Source organism: Adiantum capillus-veneris, chromosome 27, assembly GCF_014529385.1.
Source record: "Adiantum capillus-veneris isolate H3 chromosome 27, ASM1452938v2, whole genome shotgun sequence".
NCBI lineage: Eukaryota > Viridiplantae > Streptophyta > Polypodiopsida > Polypodiales > Pteridaceae > Adiantum > Adiantum capillus-veneris.
Genome location: NC_140957.1, coordinates 10,429,814 through 10,457,321, shown reverse-complemented (window position 1 = coordinate 10,457,321; position 27,508 = coordinate 10,429,814). Strand labels below are relative to the sequence as shown.

Genomic DNA, 27,508 nt, shown 5'->3' with positions numbered 1-27,508 from the left:
TAGAGGTTCACTACCACTATGTCAGGGAAAGGCTACATGCAGGGGAGATCACACTAACTTACTGTCCTACACAGGATAACATTGCAGATCTATTTACGAAGGCGTTATCACGAGAAAAGTTTGAAGCTTTCCGAAAAGCTTTGGGCTTACTCTCATACACATGATGATCTGCTACCTTGTACGGATTCACACTATCACTACAGGGGGGATTTGTAGACATGTTGTAGTGTTAGTGTGTATACGCGCTTCACCAGGGGCACTTTTCTCCCACTGGGTTTTTCCCCCTGGACATCTGGTGTGAAAGGACACCTTATCTCTTAGGGTTTCATATAAGCTTTGTAGCTCTGAGTTTGTATACACACAATTATTATTCCAATACAGAGAGAGAGACTACAGAGATCTCGTACACAAGCTCTGTGTCTTCTCCTTCTCCATCTTCTTCCTACTCTGAGTTACTGTCTTCCTTCTGTTTCCTGTTTCATCATCTTCAACAATGCCATCCTTATGAGGTCATTTATTATTTGACCAACTCACCCTAGAGACGAATACCTTATGGTTCTGAACGACTCACTAAGTGGCTTAGGACCCTTTACCAGTAGAGAATAACACATTGTAGAGATCCACATCTAACTAGCCTTCATACTGCTTTGTAAGACGATAACCTATCTATACCATACCATAGTTCAGTTGCTTTTCGTTTCTCAAATTTGTAGAGAGCATTTGAGGTCATATTTAGTCATGACATCCTCATAAGGTCAGTCATTATTTGACCAATACCCCAGAGACCAATACCTTAAGGCTCTTGGCAACCCACTCAGTGGCTTAGGACCCTTGTGTCCATTGTCTCATGTGTACTAGTAGAGAGTAACACAGTCCACAGATTGACATCTAACTAAGCTTCATGTTTTTTTGTAAAACGATATCTAAGGTTGCACCTTATAGGTATGTAGGTGTATCTCGTACGGTCGACATGAGGGTATATTATAGTTCATATCAATTATAGATTTACACTTACAGGAGGGGCATGTTGATTCAATTTTTTACAAAAAGTTACACATATAGGAAGATAGAATAGTAGTTCTATTCCAATCAACAAAATGTATAAAGGTGGTTTTTGATTAGGTTTTGATCACACGTGATATAAAAGACTTTGTAAGGTGCGTCCCCCATGGATAATTACCTACTTTTACCATACCATATTTCAGCTTTTAGATCTATAAAATTGTGATCCCTTGAGCACACTATTGATTAAGAGTGAGTGTATGCGTGATAATTGAACTTACTGTGTGTGCGCCTGTGTGTGTGTGTGTGTGTGTGTGTGTGTGTGTGTGTGTGTGTGTGAGAGAGAGAGAGAGAGAGAGAGAGAGAGAGAGAGAGAGAGAGAGAGAGAGAGAGAGAGCATGCAAAGTCACTCGTAGTCTAGTTGACACCTCCACATTCATCCAACACCAAGGGCATGTAAACAAAAGTGATCAATGTGCAATCCCCCTTGGCTTGGACCCAGCTATATAAAGCTAAAGCGCAAGGTAGCACTCACAAGTAGAAAGTTAAGGTTCACCTAGAGCCCTCAAGAACACATAAGACCAGATTAGCCAATTAGTTCATTTGGAGTTTATTTTGAGATCACATTGAGCTCACTTCAAATGGGACCACCATGAGTTCAATTGCACTTCCATCCAGGATTGAACAATGGATATCCTATCTCGGCATGTCACCTCTTTGGAACCATTATCCCTTTCTGACAATTGAGGATACAAGATCACTCAAAATATTAGAGTTATAGATGCAAATAAATGTGCATGCGACACTCAAAACTGTCCTTGTTTGTGGTCAAAATTTTAAGGATTTCACCACTACTTTATTTAAAATTTTGCTAATTTTCTTCAAAGCAAGCTTGGAATCTAGTCGGGACTTTTTTGCTTTAGCTAGTGAAAAACATGCTAAAGGCATGTATTTTGTGAACATTAGCCTGAAAGATCACATAGCCATGTTAAAACTCGCAAACCTCCTAAACAATTATGTCTTAAACTCAGGATTTTGCACTTCAGAAGTATGAAGACTCTAGCTCCAAACAATGGGAGTGCTGCTCCTTGTAAATTTATGGAAAAAGTATGAAGTTACAAAAGAAGTAATTGAAATTTTTCGTTTTTTCCTGTTTTGAGAAGACTTTAATTAAAGGGAAGTGTCCATGTTTAGAAAATGTTTTTTTACCCGGGCTAAACTAAAGTGATGACAAAAAGTCAAAAAAAGTAAATGGACCCTTAAAAAGGTCCAAAACTTTTGAAGCCCCCACTTGAGGGAGATGCACGACCTATAATAGGTCCTCTTCATTAAGGTTTGTTTTCATGTGCGCTGGTGTAGGCTCACAAAACTGAGAAAGGTATGCAGCCATCCAAGTTCAGCCCAATAATAAGCTTTGTTCATACCCTTGTGGATGACTGGAGCCTACAAAGGCTCGTCGAGTCCTGCTCTTCATTTCTTGTAAAGTAGGGACCTCTTTGCTGGTTCCCACGTCTTTGAAATTCTCAAGCAGTGCAGGAATGTCATTTGCTAGCATATCATTCACATCCTTTATCAATCTTGGCTTTAATCATATGTCGCTAGCACTTTTCGGAATCGGTCTACATTGGGAAAGTCTCCAGCAGGTATTCGATGCTTTGCTTGGATCTTCAGCAGCAAAAGATCAAACTTAACCAACCAGCAACTGCAATGCAGAATAAAAGTACTGTAGCAACTCAAACTCCAACCTGCAAAAACTCTGCCTTCAAATTCTGGACCAAATCCTGCTGTTTTTGTGCCTTTCCGAACATATATGGCATCCTGCTCTTCAGATGTCCTATTATCAAAGCATGGAGTTTTGCTGATTGAGCTCTTTTCACAAACTCGTTAACCTGCCATGGAATACTGTTAGAAACGGTAAGTATGTAAAGCACTCTCCAAAGAAATATGATGACAGCTGACCCTCCGATCACAAGATTTCTTCGGAAGACTACATAAATCATCCAAAAGATCATTCTCAAAGAGCTCATTCGCAAAATCACCACAAGCCTTCTTGTGCAAAAGTTCATCCAAAAAGGATCTACACAACAGCCAACCACACTTATTACGAACTCATCATGAGTAATCAATCTAGGAAGGCAATGATGGTAGAGGGCAGCTACCCAATATACACTCGCATGACTTCTGGAGTTTCAATAACTTTCCCCAACGACCACATTAAGGCACCATATACCCGCATCAACTGGATGCCACACCACATCACACACTTTGCATGTAAAATAATAATTGATTGCCACACCACATCACACACTTTGCATGTAAAATTTACAAGCGGGTATCATTTTTTTCCACCTGTTGTGCATCCACGCAATCAGCTTTGTTTAGTAAAAGGCGTATTTTATTGTCGTGCCCATGTAAAGACTTGATCACATCTCTAAACTCATCACTGATATCCAATTTGTATGCATTGAAAACCAGTAAAATTAGATCACACTTTGCTGCAAACCACTCAGTTACTCCAGGAAAATCATAACTACGGTTTGTTCGCTGCTTCTCACCAGAAAGTACTCCTGGCGTGTCAATGATCGAAATGTGTTTTAATAACTGTTCATGATAAAACCAAAAGGTAATGAGACCTTAACTAGATCTTTTATACCAAAGAATCACGTCTTATACTTACTGAGTTTGGCATTTGAGCACACTCAAACTTCGATAGAAACGATGATCCAAATCTACTTAGACCACTGAAAGGTAAATCACCCTGTACAACTGCAGCATTGCCAGGTATTATTCTCTCTTCAGCACCCTCCTGAAATACACCAAAAAGAAGAAATCACTACAGTAAGGAGAACAACAACAAAATGAGCAGAAATTGGGCAAGAATCAAAGACTCATTTTTTTGTGATGCTACGAATATTATTTCTGACATTGCATCCCAGTGACATAAACCTTCCAGGTCTCCAAACAAGGATATGCACCTTACATTCATTCCCCCCAATAACAAAGATCAAATTGCTCAAGATTCTGTTGCTGCTTAGCCTACCATGCTTGTATGGCTAGAGTTTGTCACATGGGCCACCTACCTTGCATTGGCATACAGGGTTTGGGTTTGATTTTGGGTCCTTCAGGTTCCCACCTCTTCTCCTTTTTTGGGGAGGCTGTCCATATTTTATGTCATGTCAGTACCACATGCATGACACACTGCGTGCCAGCAGGAAAGGGATGCTCTTCTCAAAGTTGTACGGCTATGTGTTCCTGGGGAAAAATCTCAAACCCAACCCCCCCCCCCCCCCCCCCCCCCCTCTCCGATTCATCAGCTGCTGGTCCTCCATTAGATGGCCTCCCGTGAAGATCTTTAGATGGCAGTCTACTGAAGAGCCCCACCTCCATCTGGGTTTCCAGCCCTTATGTTTTGCAAGCACCCTTATCTACTTTGTGGTCCTGGGCAACCATTGGGCTTATAAGTCTTTTGCAGACATTGATAATTTCTTTTCATCTCCATCTCTCTCTCTCTCTCTCTCTCTCTCTCTCTCTCTCTCTCTCTGCCCTGATCCCTCGCTGCCCCCCCGTGCCCCCCTCGCCCTGCTCGCTGCCCCCGCGCCTGCTCCTGCCCGCCTGCAGCCCCACGCGCTGCTGAGCCCCTGCAACCCCTGCGCTGCCGCCTCCCCTCGCGCTGCCTCTGCAAGCCGCCCCCCCCCCCCCCCCCCCCCCCCCCCCCCCCCCTCGTTTCACCTGCAGCCCCGCCAAGTGTTCCCCCGTCCCCCGCCCCGCCCCCCCATGCTACGCGTCGGATGCCCCCCCCCCCCCCCCCCCCCCCCCCCCCCCCCCCCCCCCCCCCCCCCCCCCCCCCCAAATTTTTAACGCTTAGGATGTCCCCCCCTTCTTCTTCGCGTAGGAAGCAATATTTTTTTTTTTTTTTTTCGACATGGTTTCAGATTCGCTATGTTGTATATATCCTTCGGTCCCATACGTCAATTTGACCTTTCGAAGACGTTAATATACCATTTTATTTATTTCTTTTCTTTTTGATACTCCCCCCCCTCTCTCTCTCCCGTCTGCACTCTTTCGCTCCCCCTCCCCTGCCATACCGCCCCACGCTCTCCCACTCGCCCAGCTACCGCGCCCGTCGATAGTGTGGGTACACACGCACGTTTAGTGCCTCTTTGACGTACGGTGATCAAGCATGAGGAAGCTGAACGATAAAGCCGACTCTCTAGAGAATGCCATTCAAAAGTGCAACGAGGAAATGACGGAGATCATTACCAAGATGAACCGCAATTTTTTGGGCACAATAAACATGCTCGAAGGACGCATGCTGATCCAAGAGAGCAAGATAAGTACGCTGGAAGACCGTGTGACGACTCAAGAGGAAGAGATTGCGTCGCTCAAGAAAGATCTCGCCGAAGCACGATCAAGAAACACACTGGAAGAGGCGAACCGCAACCCTCAGTAATCGAAGAAATCAACACAATCAAGAAGCAAGTACGGGCCATCAAAGAGGGAGAAGAGCAACACAAAGAAATGATGACTTCTTGGGTGGATGTTCTTACCAAAACTCAACAGAAGGCGGATGAAGCCGATAAATGGATCAAAGTGGCCAAGAAAGGAAAAGGCAAGGAGATAACGCACACGTCCACACCCACTATCATTAATCAGACACTAGAGGAGGAGCAAAAGAGATGGCTGCGCGCTTTGCATGTGAGAATTTGCGGTCTTAAAGACAAAGGCAATGTGGACGAAGAAGTAAAAGAACTCACAGCCTTGATGGGGGTTCATGAGCCGACACACACAAGGGCATGGAGAGTGGGCAACATAAAGAAAAATGGAAGCAGTGGAGAAACCTCAAAAGAAAGAGCACTCATCCTCCGTTTTCCCTCCATGGAAGCGAAGAAGTTCTTGAAGAAAAGACCAACTCTTAAAGAGACTGGCATCTTTCTCGGGGATGATCTCACCCTCTCGCAGATCATTCATATGCAGGAAGTAATGCCGGAGATTAGAGCGGCAAGGGGAAAAGGCAAGATTGCCTTCTACCGAGACAGAAAAGTGGTAATATTAGAGCGACGCTCCACATGACGGTGCGAGACTTATGGGACCACACTCAAAGTGGCTGCCTGGAACTGTAATGGATCTATGCGTCTTGATGTAGGTGCTTTTGAGGATAGCTTTACTGGAAGAGACATCATCTTTTACTCTGAGACACACCAGGCCCCTGGGCAATCCATGCCTCACATCAATGGATAAAGGTGGGAGACAGCTTACAGACATGAGACACGCTCAGAACACAGAGGGCGGGGCTCGGGGGGAGTGGCAGTGTTATTTAGAGAGGATCTGCAGCTACTGATACATATAGCCCGCAGGGATGAGCAGGCTAGGTGGGTGAGATTGAAAGCAGAGACAGGCAGATATCTCTACCTAGCTACCCCCGAGTACATCAGTTTATGCATCACCCAGAGGACAGTCCCCTTTCTCTATTCTGGATGATGACATATGGGAGTTCTCTAGGGATGGTGACATTATCATCCTAGGGGACTTCAATGCTAGGACTGCCCATCACCAAGCAGTGTTTTATGATACTTCAAAAGAGACGCTAAGAGAGCTAGATGTTGTGGAGATGGGCCTGTCCAGACTATCACATGATGTGGAATATACCGAGTATGGGCGACACCTGATAGACATGGGCATTACACATGGATTGGCCATCTTGAACCGCCTACAGAGATTTCCTGTTGCGGGAGGTTTTACATGTTTCCCTCATAGGCATGGAGCCAGCACAGTGGACTATGTCGTGGCACAACAGAATCTCATCTCTAGTATCCAGGATCTCATAGTTGGGCCCAAACCGGTCGGGGTAGCAATAGATCATGCTCTGGTGTCGATGACCATCTCTTTCCAGTTCATGTAGCACACAGGCCACGGGTAGGTAGCAGCCCCTACTCGCTACACATTCACACGGGCGACGGATTCTGTATACATGGACGGGATCTACAGACACCTATGCACTGAGGACCCGGGGCGACCTCTGGAGGAGCTAACTACTATACTGACACAGACATTACATGGGGCAGCAGCAGAAGCATACCCACACACACAGCCTGAGCAGAGCCGCCGATCAAGGAGCATGCCTCAGAATAGCTGGTATGATGAGGAGTGCCGCCAGACTAGAGCCAGACTTCAGAGAGGTGCTTTTGGGGGACGTCACTCACAGACAGTCACAGATTGACTTCCGGCGCCTGGTACGGCGGAAGAAGAGGGCTTTTTTGGCTCGACTCGAACAGGATCTATATCAGCTATTCTTGAGTCAGGACTCGCGTGAGGCGTGGCGGCTCTTTCATGAGCAGTCTCCCCCCCTGCTATTTCCTCCTCAAAGACCTGGGGTCGGTACGCATCATCTTTGTACACAGTAACTGGACAGCCGCCCCTCCCCAACCCCCCCGACCCATGCCCACACACATGTGCTTTTTTCACCGCTGAGATGGTGAAGAAAGCTATTGACAGGATGAGGACTGGGAGAGCATATGATCATGATGACTTAGTCGCTGAGCATTTCATGCATGCCAAAGATCTACTAGCAGAGCTTCTAGCAGTTATGTTTAACCGTGCCATGTATGAGGGCCTACCGGACACTTGGAGCCTATCTACGATAGTACCTATCTTCAAGTCAGGAGACCCCATGGAGCCTGGGAATTATCGCACTATTATGATTGGGCACACACTGGCACGATTGTACGCATCCATTCTTGAGCAACAACTGAGTAGATGGGCAGAGAGGGAAGGAATGAGTGCAACTGGGCAGGCAGGGTTCAGGAGAGGCTTCTCTACTCTTGACCACATCTTGACATTCAGGGCCATCATCGAGGAAGGCAGATCTCATGGGAGACGGATCTATTGTAGCTTTGTGCACTTCCGCAAAGCTTTTGACACAGTACCCAGAGCTAGATTGATGCGCAGATTACAGGGAATGGGGGTACCCACAGAGCTCATTTGGGGGATCATGGCATTATACAAATCAGTAGTAGGGCATGCACGCACCCCGGAGGGACTCTCAATACCGGTTCACTCCACTATTGGGGTGAAGCAGGGCTGCCCGCTCTCTCCTACTCTTTTCGGTATGTATGTGGATGAGGTTTCTGACTACATTGACAGCGATGGGGATAAAGGTGCACAGTTGGCAGGGACATGGATTCCACTTTTGTTATATGCGGATGATATTGTGATGATCTCCGAATCCCCAAAGGGAATGCAACGCCAATTGGATGCTTTGCATATGTTTGCCCACGAAAGTGGTTTGTCTGTCAACCTTGGTAAAACCAAGGTTATGGTGTTTAATACCACCCCACAGTGGATCAGGAGATCATCACCTACATTCACATATGGCCAGGAGACTGTGGAGTACACAGACGCTTACACTTACCTTGGAGTGGTTTTTAGCGGACCCACATTCTCACTCAGAAGAGCAGCAGAGACCAGACTGACTAGAGCCCACGCAGCATTGGGTAAATTGGAGAGGATGTGTTCGCAGGTTTAGTTTCAGGAACCCCGGACGAAGCTCTGGCTCTTTGACACCTTGGTGGCCTCAGCATTGCTCTATGGAGCTGAGATATGGGGACCTTCTTGGATCACCACGGGAGCCCGGGTCGCACAGACGGATGGGGGAACATGGAGAAACCTCTCGTCTCTATGATCTCGCGGCTCATTAGAGCCAAGGCATCAGTACCACGGGCCATTATCCGAGCAGAGCTAGCGGCCCCCCCACTAGTGGTGGAGGCGCTCACCAGATCAGTCTCCTTCATAAACTGCACATGGGAACTTCCCAGAGATAGACACTACAAGAGGTTGTGTGCTCTTGTGACGCTGTTAGTAACGGAAATACACTGGGTTTTTATAACCCCCGGCGTCGCTAAAACCGTCGCTACAAGCGTCGCTACGAGAGAGTCGCTATAAGCGTCGCTATATAGCGACGCTCTTAGCGACGTTTACACAGAAGACTATAGCGACGCTCATAGCAACGCTACAGAGCCATAAATAGCGACGGTTATAGCGACGCCCGAGAGAATTTTTTTTTGGTGGCAGGGCATTGAATGCCCTGCCACCCATCAACCATATTGTACTTGATTCACTTTTTAAAAAAAGTACAAGGGTAGATAATAGACCTAAAATAGTCACCCACAAGACGCATTGTTTGCAAAATTGACAATTGTACACATCATAGGCAAAATGAATTGATTGGCAAATGTAATAATGACAATTGTACAACATCATAGGCATAAAGAATTGATTGGCAAAAGGAACTGCGGTGACAAATGTAATAATATACCTGGTTCAAAAAGATGTATAAAATCCGTCTCATGATACATAAGCTATGAGAAACCCTAAACTAATGCTATCTAGCTACGGCTAAACTGACGTCGTCTAGTCAGACGTCTCATCGCGTCCAAGCGGCGTATCTGTCGGATTCTGCAAAAAAAGACAATAAGACAGCTTTCAGTAAGTATAAACATATAACGACATTTATAAAACAATACAAAAAATAGAAAAGAGTAAACCCTAATACTAACCATGCCGCCGTGAGAACTGAGAATGTCCATCAGGGCGTTTAAGCCCTTCCTGCCTGCGTACTCGCGCTCGTACGGTGTGGGATCACGTCCTGTCATCGACCACTGTCAAAACATACAAAGATTTCATTATGTTAGAATTAAAAAACTCATAAACCCTAAACTATCGAACATAAAGAGCAATGCGAAAACACTTACAAAATCGGCCTCAAATGATGCCCATCCACCGCTCCCCAAGTGGTGCGAGCTCCCTGCCTCTACTCGCGCTCTGGCTGCATCCTTTTGTTGCTTCCACTTGTCGGGATTCTCGCGCGCTGCTTTCTTCGCATTCTTCCAATCTTCTTTGGCCAGCCAATCTGGCCTGTTCCACCCATTCTTGATTGCTTTTTGCACTTCGGAACGCTTGTGTTTGCAGTATTCGCGCATTCGAATCTTCATCAGGTCTTCATTGAAGCGTTGATCCCGTGTTGGAACGGGAAACTCATCATGAAGTATGCTGATGACTCTGTTTTTTAAATCACTTGGTACTTCACTCCATTTGTTTAGTATGTAGTGTCTAAACAGCTGAGAGCAAAGACCACGCATGCGCGAGATCACCTTCTTGCCGTCATCATCCATGATGATGCCGCCGCTGAAGTCGACGGAGTAAGACAAGCCCTCTGGCCGGTGACGCGTGAACCTGGGTGTCTCGGCAGGGGTCTCTAGCGGCGTGTCGATGGGGGTACGGACGTCAGGTGTCTCCACCGGCGTCTGGGCCCCGAAGCGAGGAGTGTCGAGTGGGGTGGTTCCTGGCGGAGTAGGTAGAGGTGTGTAGCTTCTAGGAACAGTCAGCCGTGCAAAACCTCGCGTAGATGGCGATGTTGTGGCTGGTGTGGGGGCGGGCAAAGAAGGGGAGGGTAAAGAGCCTCGTCGAACACGAGGCGGTGTGGAGGCATCGGTGGCGGAATCCCCGCCACCGCCACCACCGTCTTTTGGGATAGTTTCCTACGACGTTAAAACTCTCTTCTTCTTGTGTGTGTGTGTGTGTGTGTGTGTGTGTGTGTGGGTAAACCTAAATAAACCTAAGTCTAATCTAATATAACATAAATCTAAATCTAACGTAAATTATGTTATATTAAAAACAAAGAACTAAACTAACAGGGATTATAAGAACCTTAAAACTAATTTAACACATAATTTTTCACATAACTCGGCAAGAGTTGGCATTCTCATCACTAAAGATGTGAGAGTTAACTTCCGGCGGTGACGCTGCCTCATCTCCATCCACATCTGACGACAGCAATTGGCCCTTTAGACCGTTCTTGCTCTTGTTACTAACTTTGAAGTTGTTGTTGAATGACTAGAGGTTGTTTAGATGGTCATTGTGTCGGGGATGTAGTGACTCTTGCCGCCCTGAAGATCCACCTTCTTCCCTACCTTCTGAAGACATTTCACCAGTACTTTTGGATCGACGGAGCCCACCATGAGTGAAGGCAACAATACCCTATATTCCATTGAGGGCTTTCTTCACCCGCTTCATGCAGGCATCGCAGTCTATGGAGACCTAAATCTAATCTAATATAACGTAAATCTAAATCTAGCGTAAATAAACGTAAATCTAGTTAAAAATAAACCTAAATCTAATCTAATTTAACTTAAATAAACCTAAATCTAATTTAACGTAAGTCTACATCTAACCTAATCTTTAACGTCTTTTAGGATAGTTTCCTACGACGTTATAACTCTCTTCTTCTTGTATGTGTGCGCGTGTGTGGATGTGTGTGCCAATAAAAAGAGATAAATGGTATAACCTTTCTATCACCCATGCCAAGTATGATAGATTGATTATGCCATTTCCCTCTTGAATAATAGGTCTTGAGTTCAACTCCTCGTCGGCTAGATCTTTAGGTCTTTTAATTTTAATTAGTTTCCTACGACGTTAAATTAGTTTCTCTCTCTTTCTTTCTCAATGTGTGTGCGTTTTTTTGGATCGTATGCATGTTTTCTCTCTCTTTTCCTCTCTCAATGTGTGCGTTTTTTGTTTATGCATGTTCTCTCTCTCTCTCTTTTCCTCTCTCAATGCGTGCGTTTTTTGTTTATGCATGCTCTCTCTCTCTTTTCCTCTCTCAATGTGTGTGTGCATTCTTTGTTTATGTATGTGTGTGTGCGTTTTTGTTTATATTTGTACTCTCTCTCTCTCTCTCTCTCTCTCTCTCTCTCTCAAAAACACTATGTGTGTGTATGTATGTGTGTGTGAGAGAGAGAGAGAGGGAGAGAGAAAGAGGGGAAGGGAACATGAGAATGAGGAGAGGGAAGGAGCATACCTGGCTCTCCTTCCTCTCCTCGTGTGTGTGTGTGTGTGTGTGTGTGTGTGGAGAAGAAAAAGAGAGAGAGAGAGAGAGAGAGAGAGAGAGGAAGAGCGTTACTTGCTCCTTGCTTGAGGGCGCCGAAAAACTCAGATCTGAGATCTGAGTTTTTGGGCGCGCTCGGTTATTTTTTTAGCCCAGCCGGCATCGCTATGAGCGTCGCAAATTTCTTTGTAAATTTGCGACGCTCATAGCGACGCCGAGAATTTTTTTTTGGAGCGTCGCTAATATGAATAGCCTCTTGTAGTGAGATATGCTCGCATAGCACTTGAGTCCTCTCGACAGTTAGCCATACAAGGAGATACAACATGCTGGTATGGGGAGATGACATCATGGTTTCACGCGCATGGGTTCAGCATACACATGCTTCCACCATTCCAGTACTCATTGGATGCTCCATCTCTCATTCTTACACAATCGAAGATCACCAAGCTCATTGGCCAAGACTTGACCCAGCTAGACACCAGGAGGACATGGATACAACCAGCACAAGAACTGGGCACGAAGATGGCTTTCTACAGAGACCACCTTCTCTAGCTTACGGAAGATGGTTTTGTGACGAGACCCAGATACATGGATACCCACTTGTCTCATGGGATACGATGTGCTATTGGCCAGTTACGCACATCGTCTCACCAACTGCGGATTGAAACTGGGAGATACAGCGAAGTACCAGCAGAGGCCAGGACATGCCCCTTGTGTGACATGGAACCTAAGACAGAGCTGCATTATACATGCCGCTGCCCCGTCTACTACGAGATACGAGGCCGCTTCCATTGCTTGTTCAGAGAGGGTTTTGGACCACTCTCAAGAGTAATGGGATACGAAGATCAAAGATGCCTGGGCTTGTTCTTGCTCGAGCTGCGTAGACACAGAGAGAGCCTGATGAATGGCGAGGCTAACCAGTCTCAAAGACGGATTACAGACTTCTTCATAGCAGACACGGGACAGCCACAAGAGTCACTCCCACAGCAGAGCTCCCCCTCGTCTCACGCTAGAGGCACATTGATTGACCGAGCGATTGAACTGGGGAAATCCAGGCGCCCACGACTACGAAGGACTACACAGCATCGACGGAGGCTACGTCAAAAGATTCAGAGCACGCTGGCCAGGCATGCATGACACCCGGTCAGACTACTAACCATGGAGGAAATTGATGAGATTCACCAACGACCGATGCTAGATCTTTTGTGCTTCAGCTATCCCAACTAACCGCCCATTTTTGCTTAGTTTTTGGCTTAGCTCACATCAGCTAATCTAGAATTCCATAATATATATCTTTGTTTTGTACTATTGTTAGGTTATTTTGTTACTCTGACTTTGTATCAGATCCACCACCTTGTAACTTTCTGGTCTCATAGGTCACTATGGCCTTTTGAAGACGTTAATATAATATTTCATTTCATTCATCTCTCTCTCTCTCTCTCTCTCTCTCTCTCTCTCTCTCTCTCTCTCTCTCTCTCTCTCTCTCTCTCTCTCTCTCTCTCTCTCTCTCTCTCTCGTTTGTGAATCTCCAGTAAGTATAATCTGAGGCATCTCTGATCCTGGTATCTCATGACTCTAGAAAGTGGCCCAAAACCCTCAGTGAATAGACAGTGAGAGCGGCCTCGTGTCTCTTAGTATACTGGGCAGTGATATATGTAATGTAGCTCTGTCTCTGGCTCTATTTGGCACACCTGACAAATCGTGGACTCAGCGGGTACTCCTCTAAATGTGTCTGTCTCAATCTCTAGTTGATGTGAGGATGTGCGTATCTGACCAATAGCACATCGTATCCCGTGGGATAGATGAGTATCCATGTATCCTGGTCAGATCACAAAACCATCCTCTGTGAGTTGGAGAAGATTCTCTCTATAGAAAGTCATCCTCGTACCTAGCTCATGTGTAGGTTGTATTCATGTCCTCTTCGTATCCAACTGAATCAAGTCCTGTTTGATGCGCCTGGTAATCTCTGCCCTAGTGAGGGGGATGGAGGGTGCATCCAGAGAGTACTGAAATGGGGGTAGCCGGTCCATACTAAAGCCATGTACCTGAAACCAAGATGCCATCTCTGCATACCAACATGATCTATCTCCCTGCAATGCCAACTGTCGCGAAGACTATACTGCTAATCGAGCATATCTGTCTCTAGGGAGAGCCCAAGTGCTATGCATAAATGAAACTGATCGAGTGAGTGCCTCCACTACCAATGGAGGAGCAGCGAGCTCCACCCTAACAATGTCATGTGGTACTGAGGCCTTGGCCCTAATCATTCGAGAAATCATAGACACCAAGGGCTTCTCCATACATCTCTATCCATCAATATTGCCAGCTCTCCACTTCGTACAGCATGGCCGAAGTGACCAAAGTGTCAAAGATCCAAAGCTTTGTCCAAGGTTCTTGGAACTGAACCTGCGAGCATATCCTCTCAAGTCTCCCCAATGCTTCATAGGATCTGGTCAATCACGTATCTGCTGCACGCCTCAGGGAAAATACTGGACCACTGAAAACCGCCCCAAGATATCTGTATGTATCTGCATACTCCACAGTCTCTCAACCATATGTAAAAGTGGGGGCGGACCTCCTTACCCACTGCGTCGTGGTGTTAAACACCATTACCTTGGTCTTACCAAGGTTCATAGACAATCCATTGATCAGCACAATATCATCCGCATATAAAAGCAACGGAATCCATGTCCCTGCCAGCTGAGCACCTCTACCACCCTCTATATGTACATAATCTGAAAACACATCTACATATATCCCAAAGAGAGGGCCCTCTCGATATCGACGTAGATTGCAACCGAGGATCCATACCATACTGGCGCGACATAGGAGCCGTCTCGGATACTGATATATATGTACATGATGCCTCGACTGTCAAAGAGCTCCATTGTATCAGCTCACCCTTTGGATTCCCTTTGTATCAGCTTTCACCCACCCCTACCCACTATTTTCTTTTCAGTTCTTTGTACTTTTTGTACCCAGACTTGGTATTAGATTCACCACATGTAACCTTTTGGTCTCATAGGTCACTTTGGCCTTTTGAAGACGTTAATATAACATTTCATTTCATTTCCTCTCTCTCTCTCTCTCTCTCTCTCTCTCTCTCTCTCTCTCTCTTCGGATAGATCTTTGAGGTCTCTTGGGATAGTTTCCTACGACGTTAAAATCCTCTTCTTCTTCTTCTTCTTCTCTCTCTCTCTCTCTCTCTCTCTCTCTCTCTCTCTCTCTCTCTCTCTCTCTCTTTCAACACCCCACTTTTCATATTTTATACCCAGACATTCTATTAGATTCTACCATGTTGTAACTTTGTGGTCTCATAGGTCATTTTGGCCTTTTGAAGATGTTAATATAGCATTTCATTTCGTTTTCATATCTCTCTCTCTCTCTCTCTCTCTCTCTCTCTCTCTCTCTCTCGTGGATGATGGGTAGAACCTTATAGTGCATCCACGCAAAAAAAAAAAAGCCATCTAATGTATTGAAACTCACCCTTGTCACACCACAGGCTTATTACTGCCAATTAACACTTTGCATAAAAGATAATAACCAGTCTCCGGTTAGATCTTGAGAGAGAGAGGGGGAGGGAGAGAGAGAGAGAGAGAGAGAGAGAGAGAGAGAGAGACGTGTGTGTAGAGATATAGCATAATAGATGCATAGAGTTATGGATAACTTCAAAGATTGAGAGAGAAAGATAAGAGAGAGAGAGAGAGAGAGAGAGAGAGAGAGAGAAGATTGAGAGTGACACAGTGTTGACTCGAAATGGCCGGGCCCCTTCACAGAGGAATGTTTATTCCTCCATAATTACCGTCAAACAATTAAGAAAACAATCTTGGTGGTTTCCCCTCGTTTACTAGTGATGCCCTTACAAGCACATACAAGAGTTGGAGAAACACACCGTCTGTATGCCACCCCAAAGGCCTACCAATGGGTCACACAACTGGTACCTCTCCCCCCATTCAAGCTTATGTGACAAAGGAAAACATTGGAGGTGCTGCCAAAGTGATCGCATGAGGAAGCCCTTGCTGATTTTTCATCATTAAAAGACATCACTCCTGCGCATTCGACGTGCAAGAGAAGACAAGTTTTAGTAGATGAATTTGCCTCTTGAATAAGAATCTTATGTGGTAGCATCATTTTGAGTGTCTTGCCACTTGTCTGAGACGATAAATTACCTTTGACGAGTGTCCTTACATGTCCCATGTGTCTTCTTACCTTTTGTAAAAAGGAAAAAGTGATTTTTTTTGTCTTTGACATGTAACATGTCTTTCTTTTGGAATACTCCTTTTAGATTCTTCTAGCCAACACAATGAATGACTCGATTTGTATTCAGATTCAGATAGTGATTCGAAGTACAAAGGTTCACAGAACAGTGCTCTGGAATGATTAATCTGGCTTGTACAATAATACAAGGATCAACATTACGTGCTCCTAAGCTCTAGAAGATACCTAGCGTCTAGATTTCCAAGAGTAACATTCCAAGAAGTCCCTCAAATGGGATTAGTGGGTCCTATTTATAGATGACCGCAATGGAGACCGATTGGTCGTACAGTCATACAACATCGGATAACTCATAGTAACTCCGCCAGGTAACTCGCTTAGGTAAACCCCCGTGCAAGGCATCTCTAGAAGCTGGTTCCCACTTTCTACATCCTTCTCCCACTTTCTTGAATTTTGTCAGGTACAAAAGTTTAGATCCTCATCCGGCTTCACCTTATTCGTCTAGGCTTCCGCTTATCTGGAGCATACTTTACTTCAAGCCTCTGAACCTATTGAACTCATGGTTATAGAGTCTAGCCACCACTTGTTGTTGGGGAGTGCTGGAGATTGCATTTTCCTTCTAGATTATTCTAGAAATGGCTTCTTGCTCCAGTTGCTCCCTCCATTTTGTTAACATCTCCGTGTTAGAGCATGCCATGTCGGCATGTCTGGATCATACAATGTCTTCTTACCCTTTGTCAATTTTACCCTAGCCAACTTATGGCAGTGTGGATCCACCAAGCAGGGTCTGGCTGATTAGCTTTGCTCCGTGCTTCAAACAGTATCTCAAACATTTCTCTGAACTGAGGTTCTGAACTTGCTTTGCTGGCCAGTTCCTTTTCAAGGATTTTCGAAGCCTCTACCTACAGCTGAAGTAGTTCATTTGTTTTGATACCTCTCCAAATCCGAAAAAGCATCATGTAGGTAGGTTCGGATCTGGAGCTGCTTTCTTTCCTTAACTTCTTACTCAAACTCAGACATTGATTGGAAAATCAGAGGTATGGTCAGAGATTGGTTCCACCTGGACTGCTGTCCCCTTGTTCTTGCGTGTAAAGACCATCTGCTACTAATTGACATCAGTCTGTTGGTCTCGGGTTTGGTCCAGCTGGCTGCCAGTTGTTTCATCTGGCTTGCTGTCCAGTGTTTGATCAGGGAGTTGCTGAGATTGATTAGGTGTTTGATCAGCTTCAACGCTTCCTAGCTCTGGAGGATATGTAGGATCGACGTCATCGTCATCGTCATCTTTTTCGGAATCTAGCTCAACCTCTGTGGTGTCATCCTCCTTTTCATCTTCCTCTTTCTTCTGGCTCGCCTTGATGTGCTCTAGTAATGCCTGATTGGCTGGAGCACTTGTAAACTTTGTGGCTTTTTCCTGGAGGTCATCTTTCATGTTGCTAACCAAATTCTGTAAATATTCCAAATTCAGAGTTAGGTTGCCTTCAGAGTCTATGATATCTACCAGAGACGGGTAGATATACTTCTCCATAACGGACTGCTTCATGACAGTGTGGACCTCCTGCTTGCTTCTGTTCTATCAGAGAATTGTGCTCTTTCCGTTCTTTGTTGAGATTCCATTTCTCAGCGTTAAGATTAGAGTAATCATGTTCAGGTGTTCAAATTGTTGTTGCAACTCTTTAATGGTCTTTGTGTGTTGTTCTCTCTCGACCTCTTCCTCTATCAGAATCTCTCTGAGTTTGAGGACGTCAATCCTCCACTTTCAACAGCATTTACAATTGTATATAGCTCTGTCAAATCGGTGCTTGTAGTTTCATATTTCATCACCAGAACATTATATGGCACAACCATCCGATGCGTAGTGTCGATCAGATTCCCACCATCTGTTCCCATTGTAAAGCTTGTAGTCTGTCTTGGAGGCATTGAACCACCGTGGTAGAGAATTGTATGGGCATGTGATATACCTAGTGATGCCCTATCCAGACGTTTATGGTCTCTCGCTTGTCTGACTAGGCTTCTTTGTAGATCCATGGCAGTTTCTCGAGTAGTAACCCGTAGCAGTATTGTTCCTTTGCCTTTGATGCCCCTCTAGCCAATGCAATGGTTTGTTCTGCTTTCTTATCGTCAAAGGTGCATCCTGTTTGCTTTACCATGTTGGTCGCAGTACTCTTTTGAGAGGCTTTGCTTCTTTATTGGTGTTGCAGATGCCTCTGCGGTAACAAATCCGAGGCCATGCTTCTTTGTGGCTGGTTTTGTCTGTTTAAATTGTCCCTTTGGTCCAGTGATGGCCAATGTCTCGGCCTCTGTCTCCGCCTCTGGTTTCTTTGGCTTCAAAGCCAGCAGTTTGGGATTGTTTGATTCGCAAGTCATCGACTAATAAAAATTGCCATACATACCAAGCCTTGAAAAGGTGTTGGGTTTTTACTTTGGTCGTCTAGGCAACCACACTTTTATGCGCTATCCAAAGCTCTAGCTAGAAGCATGCTAAACAACTTCTCGAAAAAATACATAGAATTGTTCTTTAGTTTAATGGCAGCCTATCCATTGGTACTGCGATAATAAGGCATTAACTTCCAATGCTTGATGAAAAATATTTTTAGTCCGGATCTGAATAGTATCTTTAATGAAATGAGTTCTCTAATCTGAAACTATCTCCAGAGGACAACCATACCGACATATGATATGCTCGTATATGAACCAAGCTGTGGACTTAGCTGTATTTTTAGGGAGTGCTTTAGCTTCCACCCATTTAATGACATAGCACGTTGCCATGACTATATACTTATTCTTCCTGGGTGGTGTAACTTTCTTAAAAGGCCCCACGAAATAGAGAATCCATGGGGTTTCATAAATATTCCCAAGGGTTGAATAGTGGTCAAAGGTGTCATGTCTGTTGTTGTTGGCCTTCGGCAAATTTCACATGTCTTGCAAAAATCTCTGACATATGATATCATACTCTACCAGCATAAATCAGTGCTCTTGAGCTTCAAATGTGAGCTTCATAATACTTGCATTCTACTTTGCATTGGTACACACCTTCTCAAAACTCCATCAATGCCCAATCTATATAAAGATCTTGTTATGATATTAAACTTCATACTTTTGAGAATGAGGGCCTTTATATGGGGCTGTGACAACTTACAAGTCCTCTGGTATTCCACCATATTGCAAGTAATCGCATCTTGCCACTCTGGATCTGGTTCCTCCATAGTTATTGCTGAAACAATTCAACATCCACTGGTTCATCTCTTAAGGACATCGATGAGATAGCTTCGGTGCTTGTGGATAGGAAGTCTGCACCACAATGAGTTTTGTCCGACTTTTGAAATATGATAAATCTTAAAATCAAATTCCAAAAGGAACATCATCCATTTAATTAATCTCTTTTTATCTTTTTTTGTAAATCTGCTTTCATTAATTTACAAGTGGGAAACCTCAAAGCGAGGAAAACCCACGAAAAGAAAGGGATACAAAACGCGGAGCACTATGAGGCTCCGAAGGCTAGAAACAATCAAAGTAAATCCTGTAGGTATCAAGAGTGACGTCTCCAACGTCATAGGCAAAATGCAGCGCTTGACCAAGAGATAATTTGAAATAGGGAAAGGGGTCAACAAAAGTGCCTTGAACATTAAGGAGTTCCTATGGTGCCAGATGGCCTACATAGTCCAAAATCTGACCCAGGTGAAGAACACCGCAAACTGAGATTGCGGTGATCGAAGCACCCCAAAAAGCCAAAATCGTCTATGAAAAGAGTCGGAAGGAAAACGGAGCTGAAGAGCAGTCGACACTTGCCGAATGAAGGCTCTGGAGTGACGACAACACCACGGTAAGTGTGACACGGTCTCCTTAGCTTCAAGGCATTTGGGGCAGAGGGAAGGCGCAATATGCCGAGCATGCAACACACTGCCAACAAGTAGAGCTCCCACCAAGCACCGCCACAAGAAAACACATTCCTTCAAAGGCAGATGACTCTGCCAAATGTGAGACAATGTGTGTTGCCACCACAAGGATGACGCGAAAAGTGACCACAGCTAATTACCCTGATGCACAATCCATACATCAAGGATGGCATATACATTGGCAGCTGAGATGCAGTCCAATCTAGTAATAACCATATTCCAATCAAAGAAGCAAAAGTTCACATCCGAAGGAGGAATGGGTGAGTGAGCAGCAAGCATCCTTTGAATCTCCCGCCAGAGAGGAGAATAGTGAAGGCCCAACCGAAAGGGAGAGACGGCATCAGCGAAAGAAAGAACATAACCCGAGTCATCAACCACTTGATGCACATGACAGATTCCTTTTTGGGAAAGAAAATACGCTTGGTGAGGAGATCGTTGAACCAAAGTCGAAGCCAAAACCCTGCTCCAATGCAGACTCTCCAAGCGAAGAGAGTTACCCCCAGAGGATTGTCGACCATCCCAAGCCAAATGCGAAGTGACAACCTTCCAATCAACAATTAGAGAACAAGTAAAGGGACATCCACGAATGTGTCCTTCTAGCTTCCCAAAAACATCCCCCCAATAAGTCGATTTCTTATGACCAAAAGAAGGGGTGACAATGTGCGTACACAAATGTGTGACCATGAGAGCCCAGGGTTGCTGCTGCTCCACCAAAACTGGCAACAACATAGCTTTCCGAGCCAGAAGATGACGTCTCAAGTCCAAAATATTTAACCCTCCAAGCCGCTTGGGAGAACACAGCTTGTCCATAGACAGAAGCCGAAGGCCTCTCTTGCTAGACGAGGTCCGCCAAAAATGCTCTAAAATATTGGACATGAGGGACTGCAAGCGCAACCGAGGCCTGGATAACAAAGACAAGTAAAACTGCACATAAGCCACAAGGATTCATTGGAAAATCCTGAGACGCACATGAAGTGGCCATGTGGAAAATTTCCAATAATTCAACTTGGAATGCAGACGTTGGAGCACCCAATCCAATTTTTGCATAGCCGATACATTCCAACCGAGCGGATAACCCAAATGGCGAACCAAAACATGTGGAGGAACAATCTCCCCAGGCCACAATATCTTATGCCAATCACACTCTTTCAGAGGCAATAGCTTGGATTTGCAAAAGTTAACTTTGAGACCTGCTGCCAATCCAAACAAGTGAAGAGTATGCATAATCTGCTGTACATCATCATAGTTATTACGAGGTCATGAACAAAGAGTCATCTGCATAAGCCTGACCATAAAACTGCCGACCAGAAGGTAAAGTCACGCCATGTAGCCTACCAGTGGAAGTCAAGGAATCCAAATACATAAACAAGGGATGAGTAGCGATCACATAAAGCAAAGCACTCAAAGGGCAACCCTACCTTACCGACCGTCCCAAAGGCCAAGATTCTGTGAGAGAACCGTCCAGCAAGCCTACAGAAGTACTGTGTGCATACAAGAAAAGCACGACACGGGATAGCCTAGGCCCAAAGCCCAAATGTCGCATGGTATCTGCAATGTAATCCCAAAGAACACTATAAAATGAAGCCGTATTGAGATTGATGCAAGCCTTCATGCAGAACGCACTTGAGTCGGTTAGCAAGCATTTTTGCCATTAATTTGTATACCACAGGCATGAGTGTAATAGGCCGCCAATGTGAGAATTCTTCACACAATGCATGCTTAGGTATCATCAGCTTGAGCAAATTATCTTTCCAAGGGGAGGGCAATTCCTGTTGTTCCCAAGCTGTATTCATCATGAACAATAGAGGCAACTTCAAATGATCCCAAAAAGACAAGAAAAATTCCACAGAGGGACCATCCCAACTAGGAGCTCTCCATCGACCCAAATCAAGCAAGCTGGCATACAATTCCGACTCAGTGAAAACAACTTCCAAGTCTTGAGCCTACCGCGTCGAAAGAATGGGAGTAACATGAGACAGAAACATGTGATGCGCTTGGCAAGCTTCTCTCGTGGGAGAAGAAGGGCCCTCAAAAATCTTGCCATAATGAGAGTGAGGGCTAGTGCTAGCTCTCGAAAAGTGGAGGTCCACTCCCCTGACAGTAATTTAACTCTCCGTATAGCTTGAGACTGCCTCGAGTGATGCAAATGCTAGAAGAATTGTTTAGAAGCACATCCTTTATCTGCAAAAGCCTGTTGACGAGCTCGAGTCTGCCATTTGGCCAATTTCCTCTCATCATTGTGCCTTATCATAGCGCGAGCAGAAAACAACTCAGTCATTTGAGCGTCAGTAAGAGAAGAATGATTAGCCAAGTGCATTAATCAGCTACAAGCATCCTTTGCCTGATTAACCCGTTTCCTTAATTGTGACAAATAATCCCTACCATAATCCTGGTTAACCGATTGAACACGCATAACAAAACGGAACCAGGCTATCTCCATACCAACATATATCTGGGAGAGCCGCAGGTGGGATGATATCCACAATCATAGCGCGAAAAGGCTCATGCTTGAGATAAGCATCATTGACATGCAAAAGTCTCTTAAGTCTCTTCTTGGGTAGGTGATCATTGACATCAAAAGAGCCAAAATGAAGTTTCAAGCATACGGGAAAATGATCCGAGAGACACATAGCATAATCAATCCTCATCTCGCATACAAATTCATCATACAATTGCATGTGGAAAAGATACCAGTGATCCAACCGAGCGCGATACATAGATTGAGCATTGTGTTGAAAAGTGAATCCTGGATCAGTCGCATGCAAAAAGGGCCACAAACCAAGCCCATTACAGGTCGACATAAATTGGTCCCATGATTGCCGTTCCATATAAAGCATGTGAGAATGGCCAGTAGTATTATCCGCAAGGTTTGGTGCATTATTAAAATCCCTGTAGAGAAAGGCATTGGAACGCCAACAATAAGAAGAGATAGCACTCCACAACCGTGCCCTATCTACAGAAGCTGTGTATGCATATAATCCTCCAAATTCGAAAACTTCCCCATTAACAATACATTGGATGACCATCAATCTCCCAGCCGGCTATACGAGTTCCAGTGCCGACCAACTTCCCGTCTACGGGCGAAACTACTGTTCACATTGGCCATACAATGTCTAACCATTTGCAACTTCCAAAAGAGGGTCTCAAAAATAAAACAAAAATCATTGGAAAGAAACCAACAACTAAGGTTAGCAATTGCCACGTCCTCGTGACATAGTAAACAGTTGCCATGTCCTCGTGACAATCTGAAAGTAATGTGATGTGATGTGACAGTCGTCTTTGTACAAGTGTTGGAGTTTTGTCCTATAGTGCGTCGGTATTTAAGAGTCAATGTCTACCGAACTCGTTTATGGCTTATGTCTGATTTTGCACATGTAATCGAGGGCGATTACAATTCTTTCAATAGGGAGGTATGTCACAAAGTGCTGACGTGGCATGACCAGGAGCCCATGGCGTGGCTAGCAATACGAATTTCCCCGGAATTTGCGTTGGTATGCTGACGTGGAACGTTGTACATCAAGACCCGCGATTTGCGCTGATAGGTGCCACATGGCCAGCAGTACGTATTTTCGCAAATTACGCTCATTACTTTGTGGGGCAGATTTTAGACCAGATGCTTTTTGGGACAATTTGCTTTTGAGTTTAACTGCTTTTGGGGCTCTACTTTTGATTTTAACTACTTTTGGGGCTCTGCTTTTGGGGCATCCCTTGTAAGAATAAATAGAACCCTTGGCCAAGGGCCTCACTCTGCAAAGCATATGGACGCAGAGTCTGAGAGCAGAAATCCCATGGGTGTTGTACTTTCCTCAAGCATTAATATAAAAATTTTGGGGCCAATACCTCTCGGCACGGAACTACACTAGGCCGTGTCGACTCTAATTTTAAAGTTGTGAAGTATTTTAAGTGATTCTCTTGTGTGTCATGTCAAATTTCCGACTCGGGTGCCCAAGTCTGTAACAAAAACTCTCCAAATCCGCAATCTTCCGTGATGAGATTGTGCGTACCTGTGGGGGATTAGCAATTACCTAATCTGGTACCTGTTCTGTCACAAACTGGTGACGTGGCTGCCCAGTACACACACACACACACATCCTCTCTTGGCATGGAACATAGCCTGGTTGAAAATGCAGCACCAGAAATTACGTTGAAATGCTGACGTGGCAAGGCGTACGGCAGCCCCCGAAAACGCGGAACCACTGACACCTGGCAGGCTGTACGGACCCCCGCGTTTTGCGACGGATTTTACCGCAGGCAATTTTTGCTTTTTCCTACGCAATTTGAGAGAGAGAGAGAGAGAGAGAGAGAGAGAGAGAGAGAGAGAGAGAGAGAGAGAGAGAGAGAGAGAGAGAGAGAGAGAGAGAGAGAGAGAGAGAGAGAGCTTGAGCTTGTGAGAGACAGAGAGCTTTTGCTTTATTGTGGCAAGGCTTTTGCTTTATTGTGGCAAGGATTTTGATTTTCTGCTTTTGGGGCTCTGCTTTTGGCATCCCTTGTAAACTCTTTAAATAAGTGGGCAGGCCTCCCACTCTGCAGAGCATCTGGACGCAGAGTCTGAGAGTGAGAACCTCCCACTCGCTTGTACTTTGCAACAGCTTAATACAAAAAGAAATACCGAAAGGGGCGCCAGTCTTTGGGGCCAACATCTCTAGGCACAGAACTCTGTCGGGCCAATGTCGAATCAATTGTAAACTGTGAACTGTTTTGAAGTGATTTATTGTGGTGTCGTGGTAGATTCTCGAGAGTGTCCAAGTCTGTTACAGTGGTATCAGAGCATGGCCGATTTCTCTTCTACGGGAAATCCGATCCTTTTTACGCGGCACCTATGGCTTCAAGCAAAGATTAGTCGACTTCCTCTGCATCCGGAGATGCGGGAAGAGATCACGATGAAGATTTACGGGAGGAGTACGGCCCGCCTCGGCCTACTCAGGCAAAGATCGAAGAGATGGAGCGTCGATGATTGATCAGTGATGCAACCAAGATGATGCGAAATTTTGCGAAGGACCCAAAATTTGCAAAATTTATGAGCTAGACCTCCTTTGCCAAGGTGCATTCACAGTGGCGACAGACCACAGAACCACCCCTCAAACGGGCCCCGAAGAAACCTCCTACTTCAGGGATGTACACAGAGCAAGAATTAGAAGAGGTGGTTGATGCACGAATTGATCAGCTTTTTGACGCGCAGAACAAAGCTAAAAAGTACGACAAAAAGCAGAAGAAAGGCGCTGACTTCTCAGGTTATTTGGGTCGTCATTCTACATTTGCCTTGGCAAGAAAACAGAAGAAGCATGTTCAATTTGAAGGAGTACCCAATTCTTCTTCTTCTTCTTCTGACAGTTCTTCTAGCTCCTCTGACTCGAGCGAAGAAGACAAAAAAGGCAAAAAGCAAAGCTTCGAAAAGGGCAAAGAAGTCTAAATCTCGCCTCGTGGTTGACAGTTCTACAGAGGACTCGTCTTTAGATAGTTCGGAGTCTGACGACAACAGCTTCTATGCAAAAAAGAATAATTTTTATAAAGCAAACCAGTATGACTTTCTGGAAGACAAAAGCAAGAAAGTCCAAGAGTTTAAGGAAGGTTTTTCCATTCACTCACGCAATTTGACCTACCCCACAAATGAGATCATGACGCAAAGGGCCGAACAGACTTCGAAAAATGGAAGTAGAAAGAGAAAGAGCAACCCAGAAAAGAAAGAAAAGGATGCAAGACCCAAACTCGCTCCTCAAGAGAGAGCTCTCTACATCAAGGAGGGAAAGTGCTTTGGATGATGGGAAACTGGGCATATGTCCACGAAGTGCCCTAAAAAGGCACAGAAAGAACAGATCGACAAGGACGATGAGAGGCCTGAGAGTTCGAGAGCAGCTAAGGAACGTGGACGAAAAGGCAAGATGAAAACATGAATAGTTCCAGATTGCGTGGGTACTGACCCCAACACGATGGACGAGAGTACAGAACTTTGCCGAGTTTGGGGCAAAGTAAAAGACCAAGAAGCCCTGATCTTCTTTGATGGAGGAGCCAAGGCCAACTTCATTTCCCCTGAATTGGCGGCGCAGCTCGAGATCACTCCCGATCGGATGGGACCACTTGCAGGGGCAGTTCTAGCGGCACCCAGCACGGACATAGCCATTACACTTGTCATTGGCAAACTTCGGTTGCATTGTCAGGGGTATTTGGGACATGAGGACTTTTACATAAATTATAATGCCTTTGGAAGGTTGTGATGTCCTCTTGGGAATTCCCTCGTACCACAGGAACGATACCGTGGTCGACTATCAGGCGAGGAAAGCGACTTTGACCACAGAAAAGGGCAAAACCATTGTACTGGATTTAAAACTTAAGGGTGAGTCTGTCCCTATTGTATCGACCCATCTACTTTGCTAGTAGGGTCATGAATGCTTTGGAGAGAGGCTACACGGAGGCAAAACTCATGATGCTTTCTCTCATGTTTGCGGTGAGAAAGTTTAGATCCTACTTGCTATCAAAACCTTTTGTAATTCTCACTGCAGAAAATTTGTTCCCTTGGTTGTCATCTCAAATGAATCTTAGTACTAGTATCTCTAAGTGGATTATGGAGTTGCAAGAGTTTTGATACTCTTTCAAGGTAGAAGATAGTGTGCGTGCACAATTGGTAGGGATTCTCACTTATAGGGTACATGAGAAGGAGATTAAGGTGCCTCAAGTAAAAACCCTACCATTGCCACCACCTAAAAGTATTCCTAATGCTTTTACCTTGTTCTTTGATGGAGCTTTTTGACGAGTCACAGGAAAAGCAGGGGGAGGACTAGTGTTTCTCAACCCAAGTGGAGAGGTGGTCATGAAAGAGAAGGTTAATTTGCCAGGTTCAACTAGAAATAATGAAGCAAAATATGACACACTACTTCATGGTTTAAAGATGTGCATTGGCCAAGGTATACAACGTCTCATGGTAAAGGGGGATGCACTTTTCATTGTGAAGCAGATTTTAGGCATTTGGGCTTGCAAGAATGAGAGCTTAAGGACAAAATTTCATGCCATTTGTAGGTTGTTTAATCAGTTTGAAGAAGTGCAACTATATCATATTCCTAGGAAACAAAATGAAGATGCCGATTTACTTGCACAACAAGCAGTTACATGTGTTGAGAAAGAAGTGCAGGTCATCATGGTGGCAACAGTTTTCAAGAAACCAAGATACCAGGGGTTGGAGTCATTGGCTCCAATTATTGGCTACATTTTGGAGGGCGAGTTTCCACAAGACTTCACTAAAGCTCAGAAGAGGAGACTCATGAAGAAGGCAAGTTTCTATCTCTTCCTAGAAGGCTCCCTCTATCAAAGTGGGAAGGACCAAGTGCGTAGAAGAGTACCAACTATCGAGGAAACTCAAGCCATTCTAAAAGGTTTGCATGAAGAGGCATGTGGTGGTCATTTTTCCCAAGAATTAACTGTGAAGAAGATTTTGCTTGCGGGGTATGTTTGGCCAAGCTTGCATGTGGATGTCTAAAATTGGTGTAAAAGTTGTCACAATTGTCAGGTAAATGGAAATAAAAGGCTG

The 27,508-nt window shown here is 44.9% G+C and overlaps 1 protein-coding gene and 1 pseudogene across 2 annotated transcripts; both read right to left on the bottom strand.

The window, feature by feature from the left end:
• Positions 1 to 2,066: 2,066 nt before the first annotated feature.
• LOC147421499 (EH domain-containing protein 1-like) lies at positions 2,067 to 14,695 on the bottom strand (annotated as a pseudogene). Its single transcript, XR_015186787.1, has 8 exons — positions 14,495 to 14,695; positions 4,083 to 4,157; positions 3,680 to 3,808; positions 3,352 to 3,603; positions 3,162 to 3,241; positions 2,962 to 3,079; positions 2,748 to 2,891; positions 2,067 to 2,667 (listed from the first exon to the last, which is right to left on the bottom strand). The product of XR_015186787.1 is annotated as an EH domain-containing protein 1-like (transcript).
• Positions 14,696 to 18,170: 3,475 nt separating this feature from the next.
• LOC147421498 (uncharacterized) lies at positions 18,171 to 18,460 on the bottom strand. Its single transcript, XM_086503438.1, has one exon. It carries the CDS (start codon positions 18,458 to 18,460, stop codon positions 18,215 to 18,217), a length of 246 nt encoding a protein of 81 aa, XP_086359564.1. The 3' UTR covers positions 18,171 to 18,214.
• Positions 18,461 to 27,508: the final 9,048 nt, after the last annotated feature.

Excerpts from the sequence above, each read along its gene's own strand:
- LOC147421498 (XM_086503438.1), bottom strand. The coding sequence starts at position 18,460 with ATGACTTGCGAATCAAACAATCCCAAACTGCTGGCTTTGAAGCCAAAG.